At 43.7% G+C, this 14,998-nt stretch overlaps 1 protein-coding gene across 1 annotated transcript in view; it reads left to right on the top strand.

The window, feature by feature from the left end:
• LOC117427849 (geranylgeranyl transferase type-1 subunit beta-like) overlaps positions 1-14,030 on the top strand; it is a 29,320-nt gene extending 15,290 nt beyond the window's left edge. The window contains exon 9 of the mRNA XM_034924764.2: positions 11,521-14,030. Coding sequence (XP_034780655.1) covers positions 11,521-11,702 — 182 coding nt within the window. The 3' untranslated portion in view covers positions 11,703-14,030. The remainder of the gene's footprint in view (positions 1-11,520) is intronic.
• Positions 14,031-14,998: the final 968 nt, after the last annotated feature.

The following is a 14,998-nucleotide window of genomic DNA, read 5'->3' on the forward strand; positions in this document are numbered from 1 at the left end:
ACAGGTTGTACCAAGAGCATGGCGCCGAGCAGGTGGAGTCTTTATACCTAAAGAAAAAGATTCTACAAGCATCAGTCAGTTTCGTCCCATTTCCCTATTAAACGTAGAAGGCAAGATTTTCTTCAGCATTATTGCTCAGAGATTGTCAGCTTACCTATTAAAGAACTGCTTCATTGACACTTCAATACAAAAAGCGGGCATTCCAGGTTTCCCAGGTTGCTTAGAACACATCAATGTGATCTGGCAACAAATTCAATCAGCTAAAAAGGAGAGGAAGGAGCTCCATGTGACATTCCTGGATTTGGCTAATGCATATGGTTCAGTGCCACATGAACTACTTTGGGCAGCATTTGATTTTTTCAGTGTACCGATGACAATAACAAATTTAGTGAAAGCCTATTTTGGAGATTTGCAATTCAGTTTTTCAACTTCAGAATTCAGCACTACATGGCAATGCCTAGAGGTTGGAATAATGGCAGGATGCACCATTTCTCCACTGGCTTTTACCATGGCAATGGAAGTAATCATTAGGGCATCAAAATGGGTAGTAGGAGGAGAGCGCTTGGCTTCTGGAATGCGACTACCACCAATTCGAGCATACATGGATGACATGACAACCATGACTACAACAGTAGCCTGCACTAATCGATTATTGGGCAAATTAACCAATAACATTGAATGGGCACGAATGCAATTCAAGCCCACTAAATCAAGGAGCATCTCTATAATTAAAGGCAAAGTAGTAGATAAAACATTCTTCATTAATGGTGAGGCAATACCAACAGTGTCTGAGAAGCCAGTGAAGAGTCTTGGGAGATGGTACGACGGGGATCTAAAGGACACAGTTCGTGTGGGAGAAGTTAGACAACAAGCAGTGGAAGGGTTGAAGAGCATAGACAGCTGCGCTCTACCAGGTAAACTAAAACTCTGGTGCTTTCAGTTTGGTCTACTGCCGAGGTTGCTGTGGCCACTGACTGTGTACGAGGTTTCTTTGACAACAGTAGAGAAGCTGGAAGCTTTAATCAGTTCATACATCAGGAAATGGTTGGGAGTTCCACGCTGCCTCAGCAGAGTGGGACTTTATGGTAAAGGAATACTGCAGCTACCAGTCTCTGCTCTAACCGAGGAGTTTAAGTGCGCCAAGGTCAGACTGGAAATGACATTAGTAGAGTCACGCGATAAATGCGTAAGGGAGGCAGCACCTGTGTTGAAAACTGGAAGAAAGTGGGCGGCAAAGAAAGCTGTGGAAGATGCAAAGGCTGCCCTTCGAATTGGTGATATCATGGGGCAAGTTCAGCATGGAAGAGGGGGTCTTGGTTTCAGTTCAACTCCTCCTACATGGCTCAAGGCGGCCCCAGCTCAAAGAAGGAAGCTGGTAGTCAACGAGGTGCAAAAGCAGGAGGAGAGGATGAGGTGTATAAAGGCCATTTCCCAGGCCAAACAGGGAGAATGGATGAGATGGGAGAATGTGGAACAACGCAAGATTGGCTGGCAAGACCTATGGTCAATGGAACAGAGCAGGATCAGTTTCCTCATCAGGTCAACATATGATGTTCTCCCATCACCACAGAACCTAAAACTATGGGTAGGAGAGGATCCCTCATGTCCTTTGTGTTCATCACCTGCAACATTAAGGCACATTTTGACAGGATGTAAGGTGGCTCTTAGCCAAGGACGGTTTACTTGGCGCCATGACCAGGTGCTGCGATGTTTGGCCTTAGCATTGGAAGACAAGCGTAACATGACCAATAAGTTGCCACCTGTTCCATCAAAACATTACACACAAAAGACAACATTCCTCCGCCCAGGAGAGCAACCACCAAGAAAAGGTGTTAAAACCAATCCTCGCCCAGGACAACTGGAAGCTGCTAGAGACTGGAATATGCTGGCAGATGTTGGTCAACGGCTTATTTTTCCACCTGAGATTGCCACCACTAACCTTCGACCAGATATTGTCTTGTGGTCTGGATCAGCACGCCTTGTTCACCTGGTAGAGTTAACAGTGCCATGGGAGGACGCTGTAGATGAGGCGTATGAGAGGAAGAAACTGCGGTATGCTCAACTAGCCACTGAAGCGGAACAGCGAGGATGGAGAGTTCGGGTTTACCCAGTGGAAGTGGGTTGTCGAGGATTTGTGGCACATTCTACAACCCGGTTTCTCAGAGACGTCGGATTCAGTGGCCAAGAGTTGCGTCGCACAGTGAAGAACTTATCTGAAGCAGCAGAGAGGAGCAGCAACTGGCTGTGGTTGAGACGGAAAGATTCTGGCTGGGGACAGGTAAGTAAGCTGGGCTGAGTTGAGTGGGGGACGGAGGGGGGTGATGCTGGGACGCCAGAATCACCGTCGAGCCCTCTTGAGGTGTCGTGGGCTAGTCGACGAAACACTGAGGATGGAAGGTGCCCACTTGAAAACCCCAGAGATGTACCCTACTTAGCTCAATCCAGACGGTTGTCATGCTGATGCGCTGGGGAGGCCGCACTTTGGTTGATCCCCGGAGCCAGCATCGCAGCCGTTGTGTGTGCTGATGCGCCAGGGAGGCAAAATAAGCTGATCCCTGGAGCCAGCATTACACTTCAGCCATTAACACCAGACAGAAGGATATCTACATCATCATATGGAAGGAAACGTAAATGGATGGAGACGCATATGGATCACATTAGTTTACTGTAAAGCTACGTCTTAGTTGGTGCTTATCTTGGCGAGAGCCGAGTTCAAATCAGCATGAAGTTTTAACATCTACTCTCGTGTAATGGAAATCATGAAGATCTGGATACGTCCAGTGACTGCTGTGAATAGTGCAGCTGGCAACAAGGGAAAGACCTTGTGACAGCCTGGAGAGACAGCTGACAGGAGGAAAGAGACCCCATTGGGGCTGGTAAGGGTTAGCTACCCTTGTCGGCAGTATCCAGCTCTGTGTTTACAGGATGCTGGAGACACCCGCCCAAGGCTTCTAAGAAATTAAAGAGAAAAATACCCCTAGAGTCTGCGAGAGCGGGGGCGGAAGATGACTCAACGTTGGACAACACGGTTAACGACTTAGGAACGGAAACGGATATGAGTATGGAGAGTACTTCACAAAAGACTAGTTCAAGATCTGCAGTTAACAAAGACATGGAACTCCAGGTTTGTGTCTGCGGCTGGAGCAAGGCGACAACGGTCAGGGGTTTGAAGATTCATCAAGGGAGAATGAAATGCTTGAGGGAGAAGGGACAAGGGCCTCGCATTGATCAGTACTTCTTACGAAGTCAGTCAAGTCAGTCGAATGAAATCCAGCGACAGGAAGCAAACCACAGTTCGCAGGATATCAGCACCCCTGTCATAGATGTGAGGAGGACTTGCATGGACACAGTTAGTGATGAACCTAATGATCCTTGTGAACCTGGTCAGACAAACCAGCATAAGAAAGAAAAGAACCTCAACGGGCACAAGCCTGGAGTTAAATGGCCAAGAGCTTGTGAGAAAACTGCATGGGACACAGTAAACACAGATCTCTGCGTTGCATTGGAAAGATTAAGTGGAACAGTTGAAAAGAAGCTGGATAAATTTGGGGACATCATCTACGCATATGGAAGTGAGAGGTTTGGAGTTGAAAAAAGGAAGGAAAAAGTACAAACTATTCCTGGAAAGTCTAGACGGCAGCAGGAGATTGAACGCTTAGTTAGAGAAAGGAGACAGCTGAGGAACCAATGGAGAAGAGCAGAACAAAGTCAGAAGGAGGGACTCAATCTCTTACAAAGGGTCATAAAAGATAAGCTTGCAACATTGCGCAGAGCTGAGCGCCTACGGAAACGCTACAAAAAGAAGGAGCGTGCGAGAGCTAATTTTTATAAAGACCCATTCAAATTTGTAAAGAAGTTATTCACCAGTGAGAAGAATGGCACACTAAAAGCATCTAAGGTTGAGCTGGAGAGATATTTGGAGGAAACACATACAGATTCAAAAAGGCAGGAGCCTATGTCAATTCCGTCAGACATCCCACCTATCAATCCACCAGAATACCAAATGGAGGACTGTGCACCTAAGTGGAAAGAAATAGAGCAAGCTGTGAAAAAAGCAAGGGCTTCATCATCTCCAGGGCCTAATGGAGTTCCGTACAGAGTGTACAAGAGTGCTTCAGGAGTTCTACGAATTCTGTGGAAATTGATGAAAGTGGCATGGGAAAAACAGGTTGTACCAAGAGCATGGCGCCGAGCAGGTGGAGTCTTTATACCTAAAGAAAAAGATTCTACAAGCATCAGTCAGTTTCGTCCCATTTCCCTATTAAACGTAGAAGGCAAGATTTTCTTCAGCATTATTGCTCAGAGATTGTCAGCTTACCTATTAAAGAACTGCTTCATTGACACTTCAATACAAAAAGCGGGCATTCCAGGTTTCCCAGGTTGCTTAGAACACATCAATGTGATCTGGCAACAAATTCAATCAGCTAAAAAGGAGAGGAAGGAGCTCCATGTGACATTCCTGGATTTGGCTAATGCATATGGTTCAGTGCCACATGAACTACTTTGGGCAGCATTTGATTTTTTCAGTGTACCGATGACAATAACAAATTTAGTGAAAGCCTATTTTGGAGATTTGCAATTCAGTTTTTCAACTTCAGAATTCAGCACTACATGGCAATGCCTAGAGGTTGGAATAATGGCAGGATGCACCATTTCTCCACTGGCTTTTACCATGGCAATGGAAGTAATCATTAGGGCATCAAAATGGGTAGTAGGAGGAGAGCGCTTGGCTTCTGGAATGCGACTACCACCAATTCGAGCATACATGGATGACATGACAACCATGACTACAACAGTAGCCTGCACTAATCGATTATTGGGCAAATTAACCAATAACATTGAATGGGCACGAATGCAATTCAAGCCCACTAAATCAAGGAGCATCTCTATAATTAAAGGCAAAGTAGTAGATAAAACATTCTTCATTAATGGTGAGGCAATACCAACAGTGTCTGAGAAGCCAGTGAAGAGTCTTGGGAGATGGTACGACGGGGATCTAAAGGACACAGTTCGTGTGGGAGAAGTTAGACAACAAGCAGTGGAAGGGTTGAAGAGCATAGACAGCTGCGCTCTACCAGGTAAACTAAAACTCTGGTGCTTTCAGTTTGGTCTACTGCCGAGGTTGCTGTGGCCACTGACTGTGTACGAGGTTTCTTTGACAACAGTAGAGAAGCTGGAAGCTTTAATCAGTTCATACATCAGGAAATGGTTGGGAGTTCCACGCTGCCTCAGCAGAGTGGGACTTTATGGTAAAGGAATACTGCAGCTACCAGTCTCTGCTCTAACCGAGGAGTTTAAGTGCGCCAAGGTCAGACTGGAAATGACATTAGTAGAGTCACGCGATAAATGCGTAAGGGAGGCAGCACCTGTGTTGAAAACTGGAAGAAAGTGGGCGGCAAAGAAAGCTGTGGAAGATGCAAAGGCTGCCCTTCGAATTGGTGATATCATGGGGCAAGTTCAGCATGGAAGAGGGGGTCTTGGTTTCAGTTCAACTCCTCCTACATGGCTCAAGGCGGCCCCAGCTCAAAGAAGGAAGCTGGTAGTCAACGAGGTGCAAAAGCAGGAGGAGAGGATGAGGTGTATAAAGGCCATTTCCCAGGCCAAACAGGGAGAATGGATGAGATGGGAGAATGTGGAACAACGCAAGATTGGCTGGCAAGACCTATGGTCAATGGAACAGAGCAGGATCAGTTTCCTCATCAGGTCAACATATGATGTTCTCCCATCACCACAGAACCTAAAACTATGGGTAGGAGAGGATCCCTCATGTCCTTTGTGTTCATCACCTGCAACATTAAGGCACATTTTGACAGGATGTAAGGTGGCTCTTAGCCAAGGACGGTTTACTTGGCGCCATGACCAGGTGCTGCGATGTTTGGCCTTAGCATTGGAAGACAAGCGTAACATGACCAATAAGTTGCCACCTGTTCCATCAAAACATTACACACAAAAGACAACATTCCTCCGCCCAGGAGAGCAACCACCAAGAAAAGGTGTTAAAACCAATCCTCGCCCAGGACAACTGGAAGCTGCTAGAGACTGGAATATGCTGGCAGATGTTGGTCAACGGCTTATTTTTCCACCTGAGATTGCCACCACTAACCTTCGACCAGATATTGTCTTGTGGTCTGGATCAGCACGCCTTGTTCACCTGGTAGAGTTAACAGTGCCATGGGAGGACGCTGTAGATGAGGCGTATGAGAGGAAGAAACTGCGGTATGCTCAACTAGCCACTGAAGCGGAACAGCGAGGATGGAGAGTTCGGGTTTACCCAGTGGAAGTGGGTTGTCGAGGATTTGTGGCACATTCTACAACCCGGTTTCTCAGAGACGTCGGATTCAGTGGCCAAGAGTTGCGTCGCACAGTGAAGAACTTATCTGAAGCAGCAGAGAGGAGCAGCAACTGGCTGTGGTTGAGACGGAAAGATTCTGGCTGGGGACAGGTAAGTAAGCTGGGCTGAGTTGAGTGGGGGACGGAGGGGGGTGATGCTGGGACGCCAGAATCACCGTCGAGCCCTCTTGAGGTGTCGTGGGCTAGTCGACGAAACACTGAGGATGGAAGGTGCCCACTTGAAAACCCCAGAGATGTACCCTACTTAGCTCAATCCAGACGGTTGTCATGCTGATGCGCTGGGGAGGCCGCACTTTGGTTGATCCCCGGAGCCAGCATCGCAGCCGTTGTGTGTGCTGATGCGCCAGGGAGGCAAAATAAGCTGATCCCTGGAGCCAGCATTACACTTCAGCCATTAACACCAGACAGAAGGATATCTACATCATCATATGGAAGGAAACGTAAATGGATGGAGACGCATATGGATCACATTAGTTTACTGTAAAGCTACGTCTTAGTTGGTGCTTATCTTGGCGAGAGCCGAGTTCAAATCAGCATGAAGTTTTAACATCTACTCTCGTGTAATGGAAATCATGAAGATCTGGATACGTCCAGTGACTGCTGTGAATAGTGCAGCTGGCAACAAGGGAAAGACCTTGTGACAGCCTGGAGAGACAGCTGACAGGAGGAAAGAGACCCCATTGGGGCTGGTAAGGGTTAGCTACCCTTGTCGGCAGTATCCAGCTCTGTGTTTACAGGATGCTGGAGACACCCGCCCAAGGCTTCTAAGAAATTAAAGAGAAAAATACCCCTAGAGTCTGCGAGAGCGGGGGCGGAAGATGACTCAACGTTGGACAACACGGTTAACGACTTAGGAACGGAAACGGATATGAGTATGGAGAGTACTTCACAAAAGACTAGTTCAAGATCTGCAGTTAACAAAGACATGGAACTCCAGGTTTGTGTCTGCGGCTGGAGCAAGGCGACAACGGTCAGGGGTTTGAAGATTCATCAAGGGAGAATGAAATGCTTGAGGGAGAAGGGACAAGGGCCTCGCATTGATCAGTACTTCTTACGAAGTCAGTCAAGTCAGTCGAATGAAATCCAGCGACAGGAAGCAAACCACAGTTCGCAGGATATCAGCACCCCTGTCATAGATGTGAGGAGGACTTGCATGGACACAGTTAGTGATGAACCTAATGATCCTTGTGAACCTGGTCAGACAAACCAGCATAAGAAAGAAAAGAACCTCAACGGGCACAAGCCTGGAGTTAAATGGCCAAGAGCTTGTGAGAAAACTGCATGGGACACAGTAAACACAGATCTCTGCGTTGCATTGGAAAGATTAAGTGGAACAGTTGAAAAGAAGCTGGATAAATTTGGGGACATCATCTACGCATATGGAAGTGAGAGGTTTGGAGTTGAAAAAAGGAAGGAAAAAGTACAAACTATTCCTGGAAAGTCTAGACGGCAGCAGGAGATTGAACGCTTAGTTAGAGAAAGGAGACAGCTGAGGAACCAATGGAGAAGAGCAGAACAAAGTCAGAAGGAGGGACTCAATCTCTTACAAAGGGTCATAAAAGATAAGCTTGCAACATTGCGCAGAGCTGAGCGCCTACGGAAACGCTACAAAAAGAAGGAGCGTGCGAGAGCTAATTTTTATAAAGACCCATTCAAATTTGTAAAGAAGTTATTCACCAGTGAGAAGAATGGCACACTAAAAGCATCTAAGGTTGAGCTGGAGAGATATTTGGAGGAAACACATACAGATTCAAAAAGGCAGGAGCCTATGTCAATTCCGTCAGACATCCCACCTATCAATCCACCAGAATACCAAATGGAGGACTGTGCACCTAAGTGGAAAGAAATAGAGCAAGCTGTGAAAAAAGCAAGGGCTTCATCATCTCCAGGGCCTAATGGAGTTCCGTACAGAGTGTACAAGAGTGCTTCAGGAGTTCTACGAATTCTGTGGAAATTGATGAAAGTGGCATGGGAAAAACAGGTTGTACCAAGAGCATGGCGCCGAGCAGGTGGAGTCTTTATACCTAAAGAAAAAGATTCTACAAGCATCAGTCAGTTTCGTCCCATTTCCCTATTAAACGTAGAAGGCAAGATTTTCTTCAGCATTATTGCTCAGAGATTGTCAGCTTACCTATTAAAGAACTGCTTCATTGACACTTCAATACAAAAAGCGGGCATTCCAGGTTTCCCAGGTTGCTTAGAACACATCAATGTGATCTGGCAACAAATTCAATCAGCTAAAAAGGAGAGGAAGGAGCTCCATGTGACATTCCTGGATTTGGCTAATGCATATGGTTCAGTGCCACATGAACTACTTTGGGCAGCATTTGATTTTTTCAGTGTACCGATGACAATAACAAATTTAGTGAAAGCCTATTTTGGAGATTTGCAATTCAGTTTTTCAACTTCAGAATTCAGCACTACATGGCAATGCCTAGAGGTTGGAATAATGGCAGGATGCACCATTTCTCCACTGGCTTTTACCATGGCAATGGAAGTAATCATTAGGGCATCAAAATGGGTAGTAGGAGGAGAGCGCTTGGCTTCTGGAATGCGACTACCACCAATTCGAGCATACATGGATGACATGACAACCATGACTACAACAGTAGCCTGCACTAATCGATTATTGGGCAAATTAACCAATAACATTGAATGGGCACGAATGCAATTCAAGCCCACTAAATCAAGGAGCATCTCTATAATTAAAGGCAAAGTAGTAGATAAAACATTCTTCATTAATGGTGAGGCAATACCAACAGTGTCTGAGAAGCCAGTGAAGAGTCTTGGGAGATGGTACGACGGGGATCTAAAGGACACAGTTCGTGTGGGAGAAGTTAGACAACAAGCAGTGGAAGGGTTGAAGAGCATAGACAGCTGCGCTCTACCAGGTAAACTAAAACTCTGGTGCTTTCAGTTTGGTCTACTGCCGAGGTTGCTGTGGCCACTGACTGTGTACGAGGTTTCTTTGACAACAGTAGAGAAGCTGGAAGCTTTAATCAGTTCATACATCAGGAAATGGTTGGGAGTTCCACGCTGCCTCAGCAGAGTGGGACTTTATGGTAAAGGAATACTGCAGCTACCAGTCTCTGCTCTAACCGAGGAGTTTAAGTGCGCCAAGGTCAGACTGGAAATGACATTAGTAGAGTCACGCGATAAATGCGTAAGGGAGGCAGCACCTGTGTTGAAAACTGGAAGAAAGTGGGCGGCAAAGAAAGCTGTGGAAGATGCAAAGGCTGCCCTTCGAATTGGTGATATCATGGGGCAAGTTCAGCATGGAAGAGGGGGTCTTGGTTTCAGTTCAACTCCTCCTACATGGCTCAAGGCGGCCCCAGCTCAAAGAAGGAAGCTGGTAGTCAACGAGGTGCAAAAGCAGGAGGAGAGGATGAGGTGTATAAAGGCCATTTCCCAGGCCAAACAGGGAGAATGGATGAGATGGGAGAATGTGGAACAACGCAAGATTGGCTGGCAAGACCTATGGTCAATGGAACAGAGCAGGATCAGTTTCCTCATCAGGTCAACATATGATGTTCTCCCATCACCACAGAACCTAAAACTATGGGTAGGAGAGGATCCCTCATGTCCTTTGTGTTCATCACCTGCAACATTAAGGCACATTTTGACAGGATGTAAGGTGGCTCTTAGCCAAGGACGGTTTACTTGGCGCCATGACCAGGTGCTGCGATGTTTGGCCTTAGCATTGGAAGACAAGCGTAACATGACCAATAAGTTGCCACCTGTTCCATCAAAACATTACACACAAAAGACAACATTCCTCCGCCCAGGAGAGCAACCACCAAGAAAAGGTGTTAAAACCAATCCTCGCCCAGGACAACTGGAAGCTGCTAGAGACTGGAATATGCTGGCAGATGTTGGTCAACGGCTTATTTTTCCACCTGAGATTGCCACCACTAACCTTCGACCAGATATTGTCTTGTGGTCTGGATCAGCACGCCTTGTTCACCTGGTAGAGTTAACAGTGCCATGGGAGGACGCTGTAGATGAGGCGTATGAGAGGAAGAAACTGCGGTATGCTCAACTAGCCACTGAAGCGGAACAGCGAGGATGGAGAGTTCGGGTTTACCCAGTGGAAGTGGGTTGTCGAGGATTTGTGGCACATTCTACAACCCGGTTTCTCAGAGACGTCGGATTCAGTGGCCAAGAGTTGCGTCGCACAGTGAAGAACTTATCTGAAGCAGCAGAGAGGAGCAGCAACTGGCTGTGGTTGAGACGGAAAGATTCTGGCTGGGGACAGGTAAGTAAGCTGGGCTGAGTTGAGTGGGGGACGGAGGGGGGTGATGCTGGGACGCCAGAATCACCGTCGAGCCCTCTTGAGGTGTCGTGGGCTAGTCGACGAAACACTGAGGATGGAAGGTGCCCACTTGAAAACCCCAGAGATGTACCCTACTTAGCTCAATCCAGACGGTTGTCATGCTGATGCGCTGGGGAGGCCGCACTTTGGTTGATCCCCGGAGCCAGCATCGCAGCCGTTGTGTGTGCTGATGCGCCAGGGAGGCAAAATAAGCTGATCCCTGGAGCCAGCATTACACTTCAGCCATTAACACCAGACAGAAGGATATCTACATCATCATATGGAAGGAAACGTAAATGGATGGAGACGCATATGGATCACATTAGTTTACTGTAAAGCTACGTCTTAGTTGGTGCTTATCTTGGCGAGAGCCGAGTTCAAATCAGCATGAAGTTTTAACATCTACTCTCGTGTAATGGAAATCTACTGTATTATAGTAATTCATTTTTATATAACCTTTCAGTGGAACTCCAAGTAATTTTGAGGTTACAAAAGTAATATGAAATTAAAAATGACATTCTCCATTCATTTTATGTTAGGTTCATGATGTAGGTCAGAATTCACTCAAAATGTAAAATGTCTTTATTTCTATTTTAGGGACACCATACTGGCAAAGTATGTATTGGTGCACAAGATCTGCCCAGTATAATATATCTGCAGATATATGTACAGCTATGGCCAATAGTTTTGTATCGCCTAGAATATTAGGATTTAGACATAATTTCAATCTCAAATACTAGGTGTCCCATTCCTGATTGCCTGTTTTATGATTGTCTGGCAACTTTTAGTTGTGCATTAATTACAAAGAATGTGCACCTAAGTGAATGCTTTCTAATTTGAGCTCCTGTCTTTTTCAGATGCGCTGCATGCATATTTTGGGATCTGTGCTCTGTCTCTGATTGGCGAGTACAACCTGCGTAAAGTGCACCCTGCTTTGAATGTGAGCAGAAGGGCTTTTGAACATCTTCAGCACCTGCATCAGACATGGAGAGCACAGAACAGTAACCCCCATACAGAATCTGTGCCCATCTGCACATGACACTTCGATGGACTAATGAGAACGAGAAAATCTAAATAAGAAATGTATTAGAGCAACAATTTAAAAAGCCATGTGTAACCAAGTGTGCAGTTCACTAGCGTTTGATTTTGTTATGTACCAAGTCAATTACTGTGAATAATAATATCAGTATTGCAAGGGTTAGTGGGTGGCATGTTCATAATTGCTTGTGATTGAAATTAAGGAGTGAACATTATGAATAACATGTATGCAACGTCTTTTATAGGTTAATGAAAGTGTACTGTAGGTAAAAATGGCCTTTTGGTGACCTGACAAACTTATTAGATTCATGGTCTGGATCTTTCATGACTTAAAGTTTTTATGACCCAGGAATATATATTTTTTCAGGATTCTTGATCTACCTAATTTTTCTGTAAAAGTTTCTGGCAGTTTAATTTTGAGTCTGTTTTCAGACTTTCTGCCTTCATACATTTCTTAAGAGCATTTTAGTTGTTTAAACATTTGTGTCAAAAATACTTTGCCAAACATTTTCATTTTTTGCAAACAAAATAGGCTTAAAAACCTGATTGTGTTCTCGATCTAAAAAAAAAAAAAATCTCAATCCTGGAAGTTTGTCCCAAAGTCATACCTTATTTATTTTTGTAAGCAAGCTTGGGTCACACAGCCTAGACAGCATGCCAAGCTGATTGACTTCAATCACTCATACAGTATTTCACTGAGGCACTTATACAGGATGTTTTTGTTTCCAGCTCTTCCTAAAATAACCTACGATAACAATATAAATGATGTATTTAATGTTGAATGTGCCTCAGCCAGAAATAATGACATGCATGCTACCCAAAGTAAATCATAAAGGGTTAGTCTGTATTGCTACTGTTAGGCATTTTTCCTAATAGACATGCAAATGTTTTGCTCCAATTAGTGGTATGTATAACAAACATTATTTTTTACCTATTCTACATCAATGTAAATTACTTTAGAAAATTAGTATAAACAATAGGTTTTCAAACTAGTCTGTTTGTTTAATAAAAAACTTCTAGTAAACTTTTGTAAGAAATTAAGAGGCAAGCATTTGTCATATCCATTGATTCTGAGTGTATATGTAGACTTATCTTTAGAGAGTACTGACTGCATGTATTTAGAAATCAGTCAGGGCCCAGCTGAGATGCAGTATATTTTAACTCTGTAACAGTAGAATGTTAAGAATATACTGTACATTTAAAAAGGCTTTCTGAACTATAGAAAAGTGGTTTCTTATTTAATGAACCACCCCCTATAATATGAGATTATATGAGCTTGTCAACCCATTGCCAGGGGAAGCAGCAACCTTCAGTTTGACCTGTTTTAGATAACAAATAATAATAATAAAAGAATATATACAAAATATTGTACATGGATATATTACTAGCAAAGAACCGAAGTGTTCTCCTCCAAGATCTTTGCAGCCAGCTTATTTGAGCTGTGTGTGATGTCAGTCAGCTGTCCATGACTCGCTCTTGGCTGCACAGATCTGCAAGAATCTGCTTGAATAAAACACCACCATTGTCTTAATGTTTGGCACACAAGGATATTCTTTGATTGGTCTTACTTCCGTTCCATTACCAGTGTTGTCCAGTAATTATTCATTGCTGCATTGCTTTAAATTCAGGCTTTATCAATGATGGAGACCACAAGCTTTGACATCTTTTATAGTGGGTACACAGAGTTGTATTGTATTATTCTCTCAATAAAGTTCCATTACAGGTAGCATCCAGTGAACTATCAGTGCCACTGAAAAAATATCAAGGATATGATCGTTTTCACATGTCCATTTTATTTTATGTTTCCCAACCATTTGATCTAATATGACATCCCCTTATCCACAAAAACTCCCAATTGAATTTGTGTATTTCAGGAACTTTTTGATATATTTAAATATTACAACCAAGATCCCATGTCGCATGGAAAAAATGGTCTGGTCTACAAAAAACAGTAATGGTCTACAAAAAAGGAAATGCAAAGTCATATGGTCTTCCCATGGCAGCAGGCATAATCTTAATGGAATACAAGATTCAGGGCACGGGTCAGAAGTAAATGAACCAATCAATGTACAGGAATCAATGCACAAGAATGTGTGTACCACTTGAGTCTTAAAGTGGTTCAAATGTGTTTAAAGTGCAAAAGATACACTAAATCCCACCTTTTGTACTTCAGTTTAAATCCTAGCCCAATGAGTAAGTAGAATGAACTTTGACAATTCCTCCATGTTGGACCTTGTTATTTCAATAAACGACAGTCACTGTACATATCTGCTTTTATACATTTTATTGCTTCCATGTTTGTTTCTAATAAAGCTTGTGTGGCCTTACATTTCTGACTGCCTCGTTGGAATGACCTGAAAATGTGTCTGGCTTCATAATGGGGGAATAAGAATCATCATTTATTGGTGTGATTTGCCATGTTAGACAAGCCTCATTCTAGTTGTTATTGTACTTCACAAATGTAATTACTAAGAAATTCTACTCTATCTCCATATTGCTCTATTTACTTTGGGAACAAACAATTGGTTCACCCGTATTTGAACTGTTGTATTTGTTCTACTTTTAACACCATTAATTACACTACACAAATTAAAATAAAAAAATAAGCTAACCATGAATTGTAGGTAATTGATTCATATACCCTTTTAAGGTTAGTATTAGGACTTTGCTGTGTTCTTGGGTTAGCATATAGAGTAGATTCTCCCATCTTTTATAGGCTATTGACAGCGCCTCTGTCTATGTCTTCTTAGTCAGCAGAAAAAAAAAAATAATCACTTAACTAAGCTATGAGGGAGTATGTAATTAATAATCTATATGTTTCCAGTTGATATAAATTAGAATGCTAGACAGCCCTCACAGAAGCTTTAGTTAAGAAATCAAAGTATGTAAATTGTTGGTAATGCAGAAATGTATACGACTTAATGCACAAATCTGAAACTATATGTAGAATAATAACTCTACTGCCAATAGTGTTTAGAAGCACCAAATTTTAAGAACTAGACTGACTATTAAAACAAAAAAGGGATGGGGTGGTAGTTAACCTTCTCTCGAAGGTGACTCCCATCACTTCCTAAAAAGTTTGTATTTCACATGTTGCTCACAAAAGCACTCCAAAGGGGCACGAATAATTCAGTGTCCCTGTAGTATTGCTGGAAACTTCTGAGGGCCTGGGAAGTAAGCTGACAAAAAAAAAAAATTGAAAAACAGAAGAACACTCAAAAGCTTAATGAGGGTTAAGTTGGAACAGTCTAGCCTGCCACAAGCTCATTGATTGTATATAGATTAACATGCACACAG

The sequence above is a fragment of the Acipenser ruthenus genome, chromosome 1 (genome assembly GCF_902713425.1).
Source record: "Acipenser ruthenus chromosome 1, fAciRut3.2 maternal haplotype, whole genome shotgun sequence".
Lineage (NCBI taxonomy): Eukaryota > Metazoa > Chordata > Actinopteri > Acipenseriformes > Acipenseridae > Acipenser > Acipenser ruthenus.